We start from the raw sequence: 14,890 nt of genomic DNA, 5'->3' as shown, positions 1-14,890 counted from the left end.
CTGAAAATCAGTCGCACCGCATCAAGTCGCACCGCTGCGAAAACTGATCGAGTGCAACACCTGAACATATGGTAACAGGTACGCCTAGAGCAAAGCGACAACCGCTGATATTCGACGTACGTGTCGTGAAGCGCGAGAAGATCGAGATGGACTTTGTCGACTTGACAATGTCTGATCTGGTGCAAGGTGAGGGTGATAGACCTGATAGCGCGTATGTGAAGATGGAGCGCGAGAGTGAACTTCAGATCAAGAGTGAGTTTAGTGACACAGAGGATGATGAGAGCTCCGAACATGAGGGCGAGCTCCTTGAGCTCGACTACTATAACTCCAGTGAAGATGAAGACTACGTGCCGTGGAACGAGAATGACATCGATCTCAACTACCATTCGCAGGACGAAAACGAATATTGTTTCCATATCCTCAGCGACATTTCGTCCTCCAGCAAGGGCACAAGGTTGGAAATAGATCACATTAAGCATATGGAACTTAGGAGCGTCTCAGAAGTGTGCTGCCCCTTCTGTTTTGTGTTCTTGGGTGGAGTTCCGGAGGCTTCTCGTATAGAGCATTCAAATCAGTGCTTGGAACAAAGAGCTTCAACTACCGTACAAACCACAAGACCAAGTCGAATGCCCATGAACAGGGATGCTCCCATGCTTAAGAAAGAACCACTGTTCAAAAACAGAGAAGACCAGGTTCCTGCTCCAAAGTCACTTGCACCACCTAAATCTCTCCCTAACAAAAGCAAAAGAAAGCCGATACCTGAGTTGAAAACCTTAACATTCCCTGTTACGGGTACCCACTCATATTCGATATCAATGGATGCATTCAACTACTCACCCGATCCAGAGATGGAGATATACTTTCTCAGTCACTTCCACGCAGACCACTACGGAGGCATCAGCAAAAAGTGGTGCTATGAACGAGTGTTTGAAAGTGTTGATGACTTCAAAGATGAGTCAATGTATCGACCTTTGATCTATTGTAGTAAGACTACTGGAAATCTTTTGACGTTGAAGTTTGGAATTGATCCCAGGTTCATCGAATCTCTTGAGTTTGATGTGCTATACCGAGTAATGCGGTTTGACTCGATGTCCCCAGCGTTTGAGAAGGTCAGTGAAATGGACATTGAAGGAATCTATGTCACCATGATGGAGGCAAACCACTGTCCGGGCTCAGGAATCTTCTTATTTGAATCGAAGTCTACAATGGCATCTTCCAAGAAGTACTTGCATTGTGGAGACTTTCGTGTCAATAAACAAATGATTCAACATAAATCTCTCGAAAGGTTTACCCTTCCGAATTCCACTGATGTTCTCGATAAAGTGTATTTGGATACCACCTACTTGTCCTTCCAGCGGCGTTTTCCCAAGCAGGATCTCGTTTGCTCGGAAGCTGCTCAGTTGTTTCATGATTTATGTCAAGGCAATAAACCCGGATTGATGACAGAGTGTTTCGGCCTTGGGAGACAATCCAGAATCACGGAGTTTGGGTCCAAGTCATCTAAACCAAAGAAGAAGTTTTTGATCTTGGTGGGAAAGTATATTATTGGTAAGGAAAGGTTAGCAATCGCCATTCTGAAGAAGATAAACTGTCCCATATACGTTTCCAACGCTAAAAGCCGAGGCAATCATGCAGAAGTTGTGGATGCCTGTGAGATAGAGTATTTCAAAGATCACATCATTAAGAACGACCTAGGAGACGATAGTTCTGACTGCATTATTCATCTTGTTTCAATGGAGGTTGTGGAGGCTTTAGAAAACGTTTCGAACTACTTCAAACACAACAAGTATCATGAACACTTTGAGAGGTGTATTGCATTGCGACCTACCGGATGGCTGCATGCCTATGACGAACTGACGGGATTTCGTTTCGAACAGTTTGAATCAACCGATCCAATCAATACTTCTGCTGAAAACCTAAACAATGGCTTATCGCAAATATGTGAAACCTGCTTCAACGATACTCCATTTTCCTATCAAATCCCTATAGATGCTAAAAAGGCATTCAATAAGGGCCAATCAAAGCGAAACGACCTTCGTATTTACTCCTTCCCCTACAGTGAACACTCTTCATACCGAGAGCTCACTTACTTTGTATTATTCCTTAACATCGATCAAATCATCCCCACTGTCAACCAAGACAAATGCCCAAAGATCATGGAAAACCATATCGTCTATTGGAACATCATCAAGGCACTTCGGGCTGGCAGTCGACCAACGCCCAAAACTAATAGTATGACTTATGACAAACTCCCTTGTCTATCTATTGATCCCCACATTCGTGAAAAATTCCAGCAGTTGACGATTGACAACTTTTGAAATATTGAAATATTTGTGCAATAATATACAAGCCAAAATCTATAGAATCTATTCCGGATTAACATATGAGTTTAGAAGCTTTTCACAGTTTTCGCCTTTGCATCCTGACCATGTCACGACAAAGTCACCTTTGGCGTAGGTCAAGTGGTCTCCTCTAAAGCCAACAGCACGCGGGTCTCTGGCAGCTATGGTTTTGGCAGGAATGATAGCAGATCTACTCAAGCAATACGGATGCCATTGCAAGATATGTGTCAAGGCTGAGTCGGGTCCGTAGGGGAAGTTAGGATAGTCAAAAAACAAGTCTGACGACCAGAACTCGAGAATCGACCTTCCCACCTCATCGTTCTTCAACAAAAACGATTCTGTTTCAACCTTTTGGTCTGATTGTGTTACAATTAACCGAACGTGAGAAGCCTTGGACGTCTTGTATGTTTTGATGATTCCGTTCTGTGGGTTAATGGGCTGTTCTCGTATCATTATTGGGGATAAGGACTCTTCCTTCAATACGTAGTCCCACAAGTTGATATTCAAGTCCATAATTAACCCGTCTTCGTCCAAATACCAGATCCACTTGGCGTGAGGGAACGCAAACATGGCAGCCCGTACACAAAAGGTCCGGATCCACTTTCTTTTGTCTTCGTTATCAAAGTTAGCGAAAGAGTTGATTCTGGGTAAGAATTCCTGATACCACCGCACATACACCCCGTAGTTATTTTGGTGGGCGTAGTCGATTCTATTTTGCACAATGGATGTCAAGCCTGCCAATGAGTACTTTTCAAAATCGATGGCGGTCACGACGATGATTTCGGGATAATTTTTCATCGATTTGGGCTTGTAAACAATCTTGTCACCATTCTTAAAGGTATTTCTGGCGGCAGAAAGCCCCAGAACTGCATTTTCTTCCTTTTCTTTGGCAAGCTGAACAGAGGGGTTTGGGTCATCATACTTATTCAACGACCTAATGATACTGACGTCGATTTCAGGATGGTCGGCGCTTCTGACCCTTGATTCCTCAACCAACTTCTTTCTACCTAATTCTTGCAACAACTGGGCGTGCTCGACTGGAGGAAAGATGTACTTCGACGACGTTGTAACCATGTTAGGGCTTGTGAACGGATGTGGAGCTGGATACCGCCTGTGGTATTTTTTTTGCATGAAATTCATGGGAATTCCAAGTGGATTAAACCATAAGAAAATCACCACCAAAGTGGTTATCCAAAGAGACCATTTGGATTTCTTGAACTTCACGAAGTTGTTGAACGTAGCAGGCACGGGCAAGTATCCCTTGGACGTTTCCTTGGGCCTTAACGATCTCCCTCTCAACATTTAAAGTACACGCAGCAGTGTTATCTTCTGGGAAAAATCCGCGAGGAATCCACGTAGTACTATGCGCGAGACGGTGATGTAGGTAATATTTGTCTTTTAGCTATATATTGGCTGAAACTGCCGTAAAGTACATGTAGAAAGTAGTTTTTTTCAGAACTGGAGTGAAAGAGATGATGTTTTCCGATTCTTCTTGGTCTTCTCAAGGTCTAGATTCCTTGTTGATTCTATCCTCAATCACCTGAAGAGCAACTTGTCTTCTTCTTTCTGCCACCGAGTTGGCAACCGACTTCTGTGTCTGGTTTATCTGTTCCAGTCTCTTCTGAGCTCTAATATTGCCTAGTTCAACAGAGTCATCGTTGAATGGAGCAATCACCCCCAATAGCACTGACAATTCATATATCTTATCGAAAACCACAGACAACACCGGCTTAGAGATATCTGGAAAGAACTCCACCAATTTAAAGACATCGGAGGCATCACCATAGATGACATTACCGGCATCATTCGAAGAGACTGGCAACAAAGGATCCACTGTAAACAATTGAAAGAACCTCAAGTATATGTAGGTGATCAAAAAGCTTTCCACCGAAGGGATAAATGGGTACAAAGACCGAGAAAAGAGTAAGGACCACAACAACAGCACACTGACACAAATAAATGGCAAGTGTTTCACTCTGAAATTGATCAATCCTTGAAACAAAACAATATTGTGCTCTGGAATCAACTGCTTTAATGCAACCAAGAATCCAATATAGTACGAGATCCCACCACCCAATGGCTTATCCATTCCCATGGCATCTCCCCGGATAATATTTGAAATGATGGTGATTAATACGGTCAAAAAATTGGTGACACTGCAAACAATAAACACAAACTTGATCACCTCTTTGGATCCCCAGAATTTCTCGATGTATCTACTAGTCACTGTCAACACGGCGGTTGACAAAAGGAACCCTATAACAGAGATTTCCGCAAAGATTGAGGTCACAACTGCCCAAGGGTAAAAAATCGTGTATCTAGGAATCAACTGAATGTATGGGACTCTAATGTCATGGAGCTTGATATCACCGGACGCAGCCCGGAACCTGGCCAATTTGATAAAGAAAAGTAACAGTGATACTGTCACAAGGCATCCCAACAACACGCGTGTAGAGTTGGGTAAATGGTGGGACCGCAGTAAAAATGGCATTATTTTAAGTGATAGCTGGTAACAACTATGTGTAAAGTTTTGGAAATTTAAGTGAGCGCGCCCTGAGGTAAAACATAATATATAGATTTATGGGTACACATTTTATAACTATGTGATCAAAAGCAATCCAATATAATAAACAAATATAACCGATCCTGATAAATCAACAGTGATGGATAATCACCGAGTTTGGTTCATATGATCCATCTAAGCCTTGGTGGTGTAAGACGTCGTCTTGGATGGAGTGTAACTGGCAAACGACCAAGAAGAAGCATAAGCCTTGGATGGTTTCTTGGTATCATTGTTGTCAGTCTTTCTTGGTTGGAACAAACCGTTGGCAATCAGCCCTTCGGTGTTTAATTGCTTTCCAAGGTCATCAGGTACGAAACGAGATGCAATAGCTGGAGCTGCAATTAACACAATGAACAAGATCAAGATACCAAAGTATAAAGTACAGTACTTTCTCACCATTCTCTTTCTCAACTTGGCCTGCTTCAATGAGTAGATTGGAGGTCTGATTAATCTAGAAGGCTTTAACCAGAACAACATAGTAGAATGCCATCTGTCAATCATTGGGATTAACAAGATTGGGAACTGGAAGAACAAAATGATATGAGCCAATACAAAGTCACCAGCAAATTCAGACAATTCAATCACCTTAGCACAGAATTCTCTTGAAGGTTGGGTAAAGGCCATCCATCCCATACCGGTGTTATACCATTTACCGGTCCAGAAAGCAGTGTTGGATTTGTCATTCTTGAATTCTCTGGTCAAACACACCAATGTCAAGAACTTGAACAAACATCTTTGGATGTAGATCATGGTACAGAGACCTAACAACATCTTGGCAAAAGAGAATCCTTCCAATACCCACATGACAATGAAGAAGACCAAGTGGATCACAACGGCAACACCGTGAGCAAACCCAGCAAGAACTGCACCAGTCTTCTTACAACACAAGCCCAACATTGGACCAGCACAACAAGCCATACCGAGACAGAATGCCAACACACCACAATCAATAACCACAGGAGCCAAGGCACAAATGACAACTCTCAATGTAGAGTTCACATCTTGCACATTTTTGGTGACACCAGTTTGAGCATTGATAAACGTGAATGCAACGAAAAGACCAGCGGTGTAGAATACACATGGAATAAAGTCAGCAAAGAACACGTTGGATCTGTGAGCTCTTGAAGCGTCACCAGCAGACTTTTCAGAGATATCTCCAGTCAACTTCCTCTTGAATCCAGTAATTCTGGATCTAGAAAGACGGATGTAACCAATCCAAGAGTTTCTGTGCCATTTAGTGTTACCACGAGACAACCATCTGATAAAGTCACGGTAGTCAATAAAGTAATCTTCCCATGCAAATTGATGAGGATTGAAAATGAATGGAGAAAACATCAATGCCGACAATGAAGCCCAGAACCACAATAAAGCTGGTTGCCAATGGGAAACAGTACCAAACAAAATGATCAACATCGATCTAGCACCCATGTAAATGGAGGAGTCAGCAAATCTTGAGTACAAAATGGAAAATGGAATACGAGACGTAGCAAATCCTCTACCAGTCGAGATATATCTGGCACCACCGGTGGTCAAATCAGTAAACAACGAAGTCGAGTAAATTTGAGCAACAAACACTTCAAACATTGGAGACAAGGAGATGATATGTCTAGCGAATCTTTGAGCTGCCTTCCAAACACCTCTTTCAATCAATTCTTGAATAGTCAAAGGAATGAAAGAAATGAAGAAAACAATAAAGATAGACAATGTATAACGTCTAATCCAGTCAACAACAGGAGACAAGTTGTAACATCCAATTGGGTACAAGATATCCGTAATTGGCTTATATCTGTCATAAGAGCAGAAGATCGATTCATGAGCCAAAGAGTTCAAGTTAGCCAAAACCAATAAGAAACATTGCAAGGAAAATTGAATGAACAAGTTGTTAATATGGAAACCAGGGTGACCAAAGTAGAAAGATAAGAATCTGTCCAATGGTAATTGAGTCGACAAGTAGTAGTATTCACGAGACAACATCTGTTCACCCATACCAGCACCAATCTTAGTTGTGAAATTCAAAATCGAACCGAAACCCATATCTCTACCCTTACCACATTGGTAGTATTCACAGTGCTTGATTCTACCACCTCTCAACATAGCGTTCATACCAGCGTAAATATCTTCGTTCAAGTGCAAACCCTTTTGAGCCTTAGAAACACCACCTCTAGTTAACATGAAAGTAGCATTCAAGAAATCAGGGTGACCGTAATGTAATTTACCACCGATTTGAGCCAAGGTTCTAGCAAACAAGGTACCGAAAGTCTGTTCTTTACCAGCGGCAACATCACCTAAAACACCAGAGTTCTCAGAGAAAATGTATTCTCTAGCACCCAAAATCGCAACAGGGAATTCAGTAGTCTTATCCTTGTTCTTCAAAGATGGAGCATAAGGGTTAACATGTTCAACATTCAATTCTTCAAATTCAGCCAAAACAGATCTAATCTTCAAACATTCTTCCAAATAATTGTCTTGATTAGCATCAATCAACTGGATATATTCACCACGGTGGAAAATAATAGCGTGATTCTGGTTATCAGACTTACCATCACCCAAGATTGGGTTACCAGACAATTGGACTCTAAACTTAGGACGACGTCTACCATTTTCTAACATCTCACAATGACCATCAATCAAAGCAGAGTATACTCTTGGTTCTTCATCTTCGTTCAAAGCTGGTTCTTCATCCAAGTAAGCAATCTGTAAATCTGGGTAAGCTCTCAATAAGAATTCGGCATTTTCCATTTCGTCTTCCTTGAACTTAGCCAATCTTTGCATAGAAACAACAAATCTGAACTTTCTTCTTGCCATTCTTTCCAAAGCCAATTCTAAACCTTCTGGGTCACCACCAAAGTATTGAACTAATTCGGGGTTTTCAACACGGTATAACAACTTAATGGCTCTGGCGTAATTCATGAAACCAGACACGGTTCTGTACAAGGTTTGGGATCTCAACGAAGCCCAAATTCTGGTTCTCAAAGTGTATTCAGGAGCAGCAGATTTGAAACCAATACAGTAGAATGGCAAATCATCAATCTTAGACTTCAAGCCATCTTCACTCAATTTCTCTGGATCATCACCATTTTCATAAGCAGCGGTTTCTTCGGCCAAGATCTTAGTATCCTTAACGAAACAGTCCCATTCAACTGGGTGTAATTGTTTCAAGTATTCCAATAAGGTGACTCTCGAGTATTGATCATCCTCTCTAATAATTTCTCTCAAAGATAATAAAATCTTTTCGGAATAGTGAGGAGTAAACACAGTGAATGTGGGCATGTTGTCGACTGGCAAAGGTTCCAAGATTGGAGTAGCCAAAGATTGAGCAAAGAAAGAAATTCTTCTTTCGGCTTCAGAGTTGACTGGGAAAAACTCAGTGTCAAAACTGTTGTCATCCTGACTGACAAAGAAAGTTGGAGCTCTCAAAGTTCTCTTGCCTTCAACTTCAGATGGAACTTGGTGGTACAACAACTTCTGCACGTGGTCAATAGCCAACAAATGTTCTCTGTACATGGAGATAACAATAGCGTTCCAAATTTGAGAAATCAAGACCTTAGGCTTGTACTTGATTTCCATTTCAGTAGTAGCCAAAATCTTGGAGTAGATTCTCTTTGGCAATCTGGTGAAAATATTTCTCCATGGAGTCAAAATGGAAATACCCAAGTAGAAAGATCTACCAATGGAGAATACACAGTTACAAATAATGTACCACATGTAGGTATCCAAGAAGAACAACAAAAGATCAGTCAAAAGCATCAAACCTAAAACAATTTTGGTTTGGTGCTTACACAAAGTGTTGGTGAACCATATATCACCATGACATCTCATGGTGGTGGTGGACAAAATTCTTACAGGATCAATCAAAGATTTAATCAAGAAGAAATAAGATTCAAGGTACTTGGCCAAAAACACCAAGAACCACAAAAAGTAAGATAACCACATATCCAACCCTCTCAACTTGGAGAAACTGGCAGTGAAAGTCTGGGAAGACAAATACTTTCTGGATCTTCTGTTCATGTAAGAGGTGAACAAACCACCCAAGGGCATGATAGCAAAGAACACGATGGAAACAACAGCAATGAAGAAACCAACAACCGACACCACCAAAGCAGCCTTCGACTTAGCAGCCAAACCAGCCCAGTAGAAGGTAAACACCACTGGAGCCAAATTTGCAATAAAGATCAAAATCAAAAACACCAACCGACGAGTCAAGTGCTGAGCACCAGACCATTCTCTTGGAACAAACATCCATTCAAACAAGGTTGCCAAAATCTGAATGGCACTGGCAATAATACCGGCAATGGCAGCAGCAGCCCATCTAGAAGATGTCACTGGTTGGTTGTTCAAGGTTTGGAAGTAGTGCAAAGTGTAAAGGGAAGGAGAGTAAAAAGACATGTAAATCCAGTAGACACACACGTGAATAATCCAGATTCTGTTGAAATTGGTGACAAAATGTAACCAGGTTCTGATTTCCTTATAGGTCTTGAAGAACACGTTTTTCCATTCAACTTCACCTAACCTCAAGTATCTTTCTTCTTGTGGAACATCTACCAATCTCGAGCCGTCTTCAAAGATGATTCTGGAAATACCTTCTGGATACCAGAACAACTGGTTAACATCATCGTAACCAATCACCTTGTTGTGATCTTTTTCTCTCTTGATAAATCTACCATCATAGATTTCATACACCTGAGATCTTATGAATCTGTAGATTGGGGTGACAACTCTGTTCAAGTAGTCACCTTCAGGAACAGCTTCTTGTCTTTGTTGACATTGAGGAGATTGTAAGTAATCAAAAGCAGTTTTATAAATGTAACACAAGCATTCAGGAGTAAAACGAACTTGATTAGCTTCACCCCATAACAACAAGTACAAGGCCACGTCTCTAACTCTTTCTTGAGGAGTCAAGTTGTTCATCTTGGCCTTCCATCTGATTTCAGCAGCTTCCAAAGAGTAGTCACCTTCCAACTCATTGGCCATAGCATCGATGTCTTGACCGTGGTCTTCGACAGCCTTTCTGGCCTTCTTGGATTTCTTAGAAGCCTTTCTAGCCTTTCTACCAACCTTTCCCATGGCCATGTTGGAAAATCCAATGGAATCGTCCAAATCTTGTTGACAAGCAAAATACCATTTCTTGTAGTTGGCATTATCACCACCAATATAGTCGGCATGCAAACTCAACAAGGCTTGGGCAGGAGACATTCTCGACGATCTGGAGTCCAATAAGGTCATAAAGTAGTCAAACATATTTCTCATAGAGTCTCTTTGGAAACCAAACTTGTTTGTCAAATCAATAAAGATATCTTCAATATGTTCAATCTTAATAGGAGCTTGAGGATCAGCACTCCAAGCTGGGTATGGCAAGTTAGACGACATTTGAAACTGGGTGGGATCATAGCCGTTACCGCCATAAATAGGAGTGGAAGCTCCACTTGATCTTGGACCTCCTCCATAGCTCATTTGCGATGGAGTGTATTGGGTACCATATTGATCATAGCCGGGAGTACCAGGAGTTTGGCCACCGTAGGAAAAGTCACTAAAGGCTTCGGGGTCCTGTTGGTAGTTTGGCTGTTGTTGGTAGTTCAGATCTTGGTAACCGTCCATATCATAAGGTTGCTGATATTGGGCGTTTGGATCATAATATTCTTGTTGGTTCACATTATCGTACGGTTGTTGTTGATAATAACCATCATGCCCAACCGGTTGGTTGGGATCATAATAATTATTTTGGTTATTATCGTTATACGACATCTTTCACGTTTGTTAGTAAACTGGTTGGATCAATAAACTTGCACAGACTTCTGGAAGCGTGGTTTTTTTGTGGATTTTGGGGGAATTTTTCTGCGAGGAAGTTGAAGCGAATGTGTTTAGAAAAACCAAGGTCTTGAAGATGATTCGGGTTCACGGTTAATTTGATTTATTCAAGGAATACTTGAATAGAAAAAATCAAGTGTGAAGAAAAATCTGTTTTAAAAAATCAAGAAGCGTTTTTCATTTTTCTGCCCTGACATCCTCTATACTGAACGGATCGGGACAATCTCACAAACACCTGGTGCAATCTGCAAAGCCCCCTGTAACCTGTAAATTACCCTCGGGGCCAGGAATATTTGCCACCGGATCTGGAAGCAGGCGTTGCAGGTTCGGGTGAAAATTTTCCTCTATAGCCGAGAACTTTGTGTAACATTGCTATTTCAGAGCGGTCGTGTCCTCGATTTGGTAAGACTCCCACTACAATGCAAGATCCGCGCACACCGCCCTTTTGGTGGAATTTGCACTTTACGCCTTTTAGTTCCACCTGCACCTTGTCCCTTAACATCCTTAGTAGTGCGATTTAACCTGCGCCTGCTTGGTGGAAAATTAAGTTCTCAGAGTGGTCCTGGATATTTCTCTTCAAATGAACCACGCCAGACGGATCTTCATCGCCCAACAAGTAGAATACCCGAAAAATGCGGGAAAAAAGAAGCTTGGAGACACGGATAAATCGGCTTTTCATCTGTAGAGTGGTCGTAAATCACCAGGGATCTGGCACAACAGGAGTAGTTAGGGATTCAGGTTTACCACAAGTATATCAGCACACTTCCGGTGTCAAATTCACGCATTAGGGGAGTCAAATCATCAAATCAATGGAGAATCAATCTGGTTCACACATTTCTTGGAACCAACTGAAAACCCCTGTCAAAATACCCAAAAAAAAACCACCACCATCGAGCAAGTCTTGTAGAAGCATTAGTAACAACTAGAAGGTATACATACAATTCAAAGAACCTATGGGATGTTGATATAACGGATAACTAATCCAAAAGAACAGTATAAAGAAGAAAAAAATAATCAGCGTGAGAAAAAAAAACAAATGCTATCAGAAATTGAACCACAAAGCTGGCAAGCAAAATTCCTATAAAAACGATATCAACTAAATTATCCACAAAAATGTTGGTCAAAGTATACCTAGAGAGAGTTTAGAATATCTACAGGGCTCTGCTATTACGAAGGGTTTCTTGAAGTGTTGCTGGCATGGGCGGTAGATGTCTCGTCAAGGGATAACAGGGATTCTACAGTTCCACGCCCTGGGTCTATCGCCAAATCTGACGGCGTCGATGCTGACGCGCGGCAGCGGTAGCGCGCTGTCGTTGCAACTCGGTCGCCAGGCACAACAGCAGTTGACTACCAACACCAACGCGACGAACGCGAAATTTGTTTTGAACAATAATGCATTATTTTTAGAGTTTTGCAGGTTAGCACTGGGAACCATTTGTTCGCCGGTGAGCTCGGTACGAACATGTTGCGCCGACTTGCATGGAGTAGATCGCGTTTGCTTCAAACAAAGGCGGGATTACAATAACATTAACCAGGAAAATCAAGGATTTGCATATTGCTATTTATAGTAAAGTAATTGGCAAAGCCCAGAAAAGTCTTGCAAAAAAAGCGCGCCTCCACCGTCGTGAGGAGATGATGAGTTGCCATTTTGGGAGTCAACGTTGTGTTCGGTGCATTAAAAAAGAATAAAGCCTATTTACTGTCAATCAACTAAAAGTATTCGTATAAGCACCCGACAATCACTCACTCCATCCCAAGTTGTCCAACTCTTTGCGGATCTCATCTTCTTTGTTGATTTTGGAGATTTGTGTGTCTTCTAAGGTTTCTCCGTACGCCTGTTTCATCTTCAAGCTCTCAATAGCCCGCAACTTCTTCAACAACGACCGGATCCGTTTTTCCTCAATTGAGGAAACTCCTCCCACAACAGCTCCAGCCTCAGGCTGGGCTTCCTCGGGCTTTGGTGTCGACTCAGCAGAGGTGGCTGCAGCAGTGGCTGCAGCGGTGGCAGCAGCTTCATCTTCCTCTTCTTTTTTCTTTTGAGTCTCTCTCTTTTTCCGGTTCTTAGCAGCGGTTTTTGACTCCTTCGCCACAACTGGTGCGGCCCCCGGTACGGCCCTTTGTCTTATTCCCGGGGTGAAGGTGGAAGGTTGGTTTGACGAAGCCAATTCTCTTTGGTACAAAGATGTGGCCTTTGGAGCCAGATCCCCATTTCTGGCATGAGGAGGTCTGTAAGCACCAGCTGGTTTTTTGGCAGACAGAGAGGCAGCCAGTTGCTTCTTCTCCAAGTATTCGCGAGCCAGAGCCTCTGGTCCAGGAATGGGTTCTGATTTGGAAATGGCTGGGAAATCTTCCACCTTGGCTGGTTTCCACCCCACCGCAAACAATTCGGTATATTCACGGTAGTAGATCAACCGGCCACTGAAGTGCCAGACCTTCAATCCGTTATCCACACGTAACCTAGGAGACGTAGTTGCAGTTAAAATATACCGTCCATCGGGCGACCACAGACACACACTGGTGTTGGAAGCTTCAAAACTCACCACTTTACGAAACTTGTCTTGACGGTCATAAATATCCACTGTTCCTTGCAAGTTCCCAAACCCGGCCACCAAGATGTACTTTCCGTGAGGAGAATACAAGATGGTATTTCTGGGTAAGGTAGGCAAAGAATGAATAAGGTTACCACGAGCATCGAAAAAACTGGTTTCACTTGGCATGTAACCATAAATCACCGCAAACTCTCTGGCAGTTGGAGACCAACATATATCGTGGATTGGTCCCTCTTTCTTCAAATCGATTCTCGAGTTATACAGCCCGGCGATTCCCAAAAGGTATAAGTTGGTTTCTCCATAGTACGACTGGTTGGTAGTATCATGATCAATCAGAGCCAATGCCAATAATGCGGTTCCCAAAGAGTTCCATTTCAACTGACACTGTTCGGCTTTGAAAAAGTTCTTCAGGCATACCGCTTGGTTAAAGTTGGGAATATTATAAATTGAGACGTTGGCTGGCTTACCAGACTTTTCGGGTGTGAAGATGGCAAGGTACGGGTTTAAACCAGGACTGATACTAAAACTTTGATACGGGAGTTCAGGCTTGTATCTGAATGCAGCTGAAGTCACTTGCTCGACGTTAGCGGCATTGGACATGTCAAAGAATTCGATTTCTTTTTGGTTGAATGTACCTTTGGCAAAAAGGTTTTCATCCTGAGTAAATTGGGGTTTCCAACCATTCTGGTGCTTATTAGACCACTCCATAATGATTCTAGCGTTCGCAATGTTGAAGATCTTGACGTTTTTGCTCCAGACTCCACTCTCTTTATTGAGCATTACTGGTTTGCGCCACATACACAAATAGGTCCCATTTGGTGAGAAGGCAATGTCAAAAACATCACTTAATTCGATTTTCAACAACACTTTGTTGGTTTCAGTGGAAAACACCACCACCTCGGTGGGTTGTGTGTACCCAAAGTACTTGCCATTTGCCGAATAAACAGCACTTCTGCATTCGGCGGCTGGTTTTGGAAACGATTCCACATCTGAGTATTTGTTGATCAACCCTACGGTTCTTGGTTGACGGCCTGAAGAAGGTACCTGTTAGTATATTGGGGAGCTTATGATGTATATTGTTTGGACGGTGTCATCAAACGAGTAGGGACAGCTGTTACGTACAAAATATTTGCGTGTCGAATGACATGGTTGTTTGCAGTGAAGAAGAAGTATGTCGATTATTTTTTTCAGTGTGAGGGTGTCGTGCGCAAACGCTCAGTTTAGAGGTGGACGGCTTAGTTGGATATTGTTGTTGTAGAGCAACTGGAGAAAATGTGGAGTTGGTGATTCGTCAAGGCTGACATTTGAAAGGGGTTATTAAGCCGACGGCTTTTTTGGACGGAAAGGAGTAACTTTTGGGTGTGAGAGCAAAGCTTTGAGCAAAGAATGATCTCAAGCGGCGTGGTAGTTATCTGATTTGAAGTAGAGAAGACGTGTATTAGTTTAGATCCAGCCGAACCTAACCAGCTCATATCAGTCCCTTGTGGTTCTGAAGATGTGAGCATGTTTTGGCTCATCCGTGTAAAGTTGTCCCACACAATATAAACTGTCGCAAGAATTGACAAGATAGGCTGTGCGCCAGTCGAAACTAAGCTCTTTCAAGCCATAAAAGTCGGTGTATGTGCTCACTT

General features: G+C 42.3%; 5 protein-coding genes across 5 annotated transcripts; 1 reads left to right on the top strand and 4 right to left on the bottom strand. All coding sequences in view use genetic code 12, as the record gives it.

Moving 5' to 3' along the window:
- Nucleotides 1-68: 68 nt before the first annotated feature.
- pso2 (DNA cross-link repair protein PSO2/SNM1) lies at nt 69-2,318 on the top strand (the record flags this gene model as incomplete). The annotated part of the gene is made up of 1 exon (XM_006689867.2): nt 69-2,318. The coding sequence occupies one exon, from the start codon at nt 69-71 to the stop codon at nt 2,316-2,318; it is 2,250 nt and encodes a 749-aa protein (XP_006689930.2).
- A 48-nt stretch (nt 2,319-2,366) lies between these two features.
- On the bottom strand, nt 2,367-3,644 carry MNN11 (putative alpha-1,6-mannosyltransferase mnn11; the record flags this gene model as incomplete). The annotated part of the gene is made up of 1 exon (XM_006690387.1): nt 2,367-3,644. The coding sequence occupies one exon, from the start codon at nt 3,642-3,644 to the stop codon at nt 2,367-2,369; it is 1,278 nt and encodes a 425-aa protein (XP_006690450.1).
- A 199-nt stretch (nt 3,645-3,843) lies between these two features.
- On the bottom strand, nt 3,844-4,833 carry PSN45_001496 (uncharacterized protein; the record flags this gene model as incomplete). The annotated part of the gene is made up of 1 exon (XM_006689868.2): nt 3,844-4,833. One exon carries the CDS (start codon nt 4,831-4,833, stop codon nt 3,844-3,846), a length of 990 nt encoding a protein of 329 aa, XP_006689931.1.
- A 207-nt stretch (nt 4,834-5,040) lies between these two features.
- Nucleotides 5,041-10,500, bottom strand: FKS1 (1,3-beta-D-glucan synthase; the record flags this gene model as incomplete). Its single annotated transcript, XM_006689869.2, has 1 exon — nt 5,041-10,500. One exon carries the CDS (start codon nt 10,498-10,500, stop codon nt 5,041-5,043), a length of 5,460 nt encoding a protein of 1,819 aa, XP_006689932.2.
- Nucleotides 10,501-12,449: 1,949 nt separating this feature from the next.
- On the bottom strand, nt 12,450-14,406 carry PSN45_001494 (uncharacterized protein; the record flags this gene model as incomplete). Its single annotated transcript, XM_006690485.2, has 2 exons — nt 12,450-14,290; nt 14,382-14,406. 2 exons carry the CDS (start codon nt 14,404-14,406, stop codon nt 12,450-12,452), a joined length of 1,866 nt encoding a protein of 621 aa, XP_006690548.1.
- Nucleotides 14,407-14,890: the final 484 nt, after the last annotated feature.

This window comes from Yamadazyma tenuis, chromosome 2 (genome assembly GCF_029203305.1).
Source record: "Yamadazyma tenuis chromosome 2, complete sequence".
Taxonomy (NCBI): domain Eukaryota; kingdom Fungi; phylum Ascomycota; class Pichiomycetes; order Serinales; family Debaryomycetaceae; genus Yamadazyma; species Yamadazyma tenuis.
This window is presented reverse-complemented; position numbering and strand designations above follow the sequence as displayed.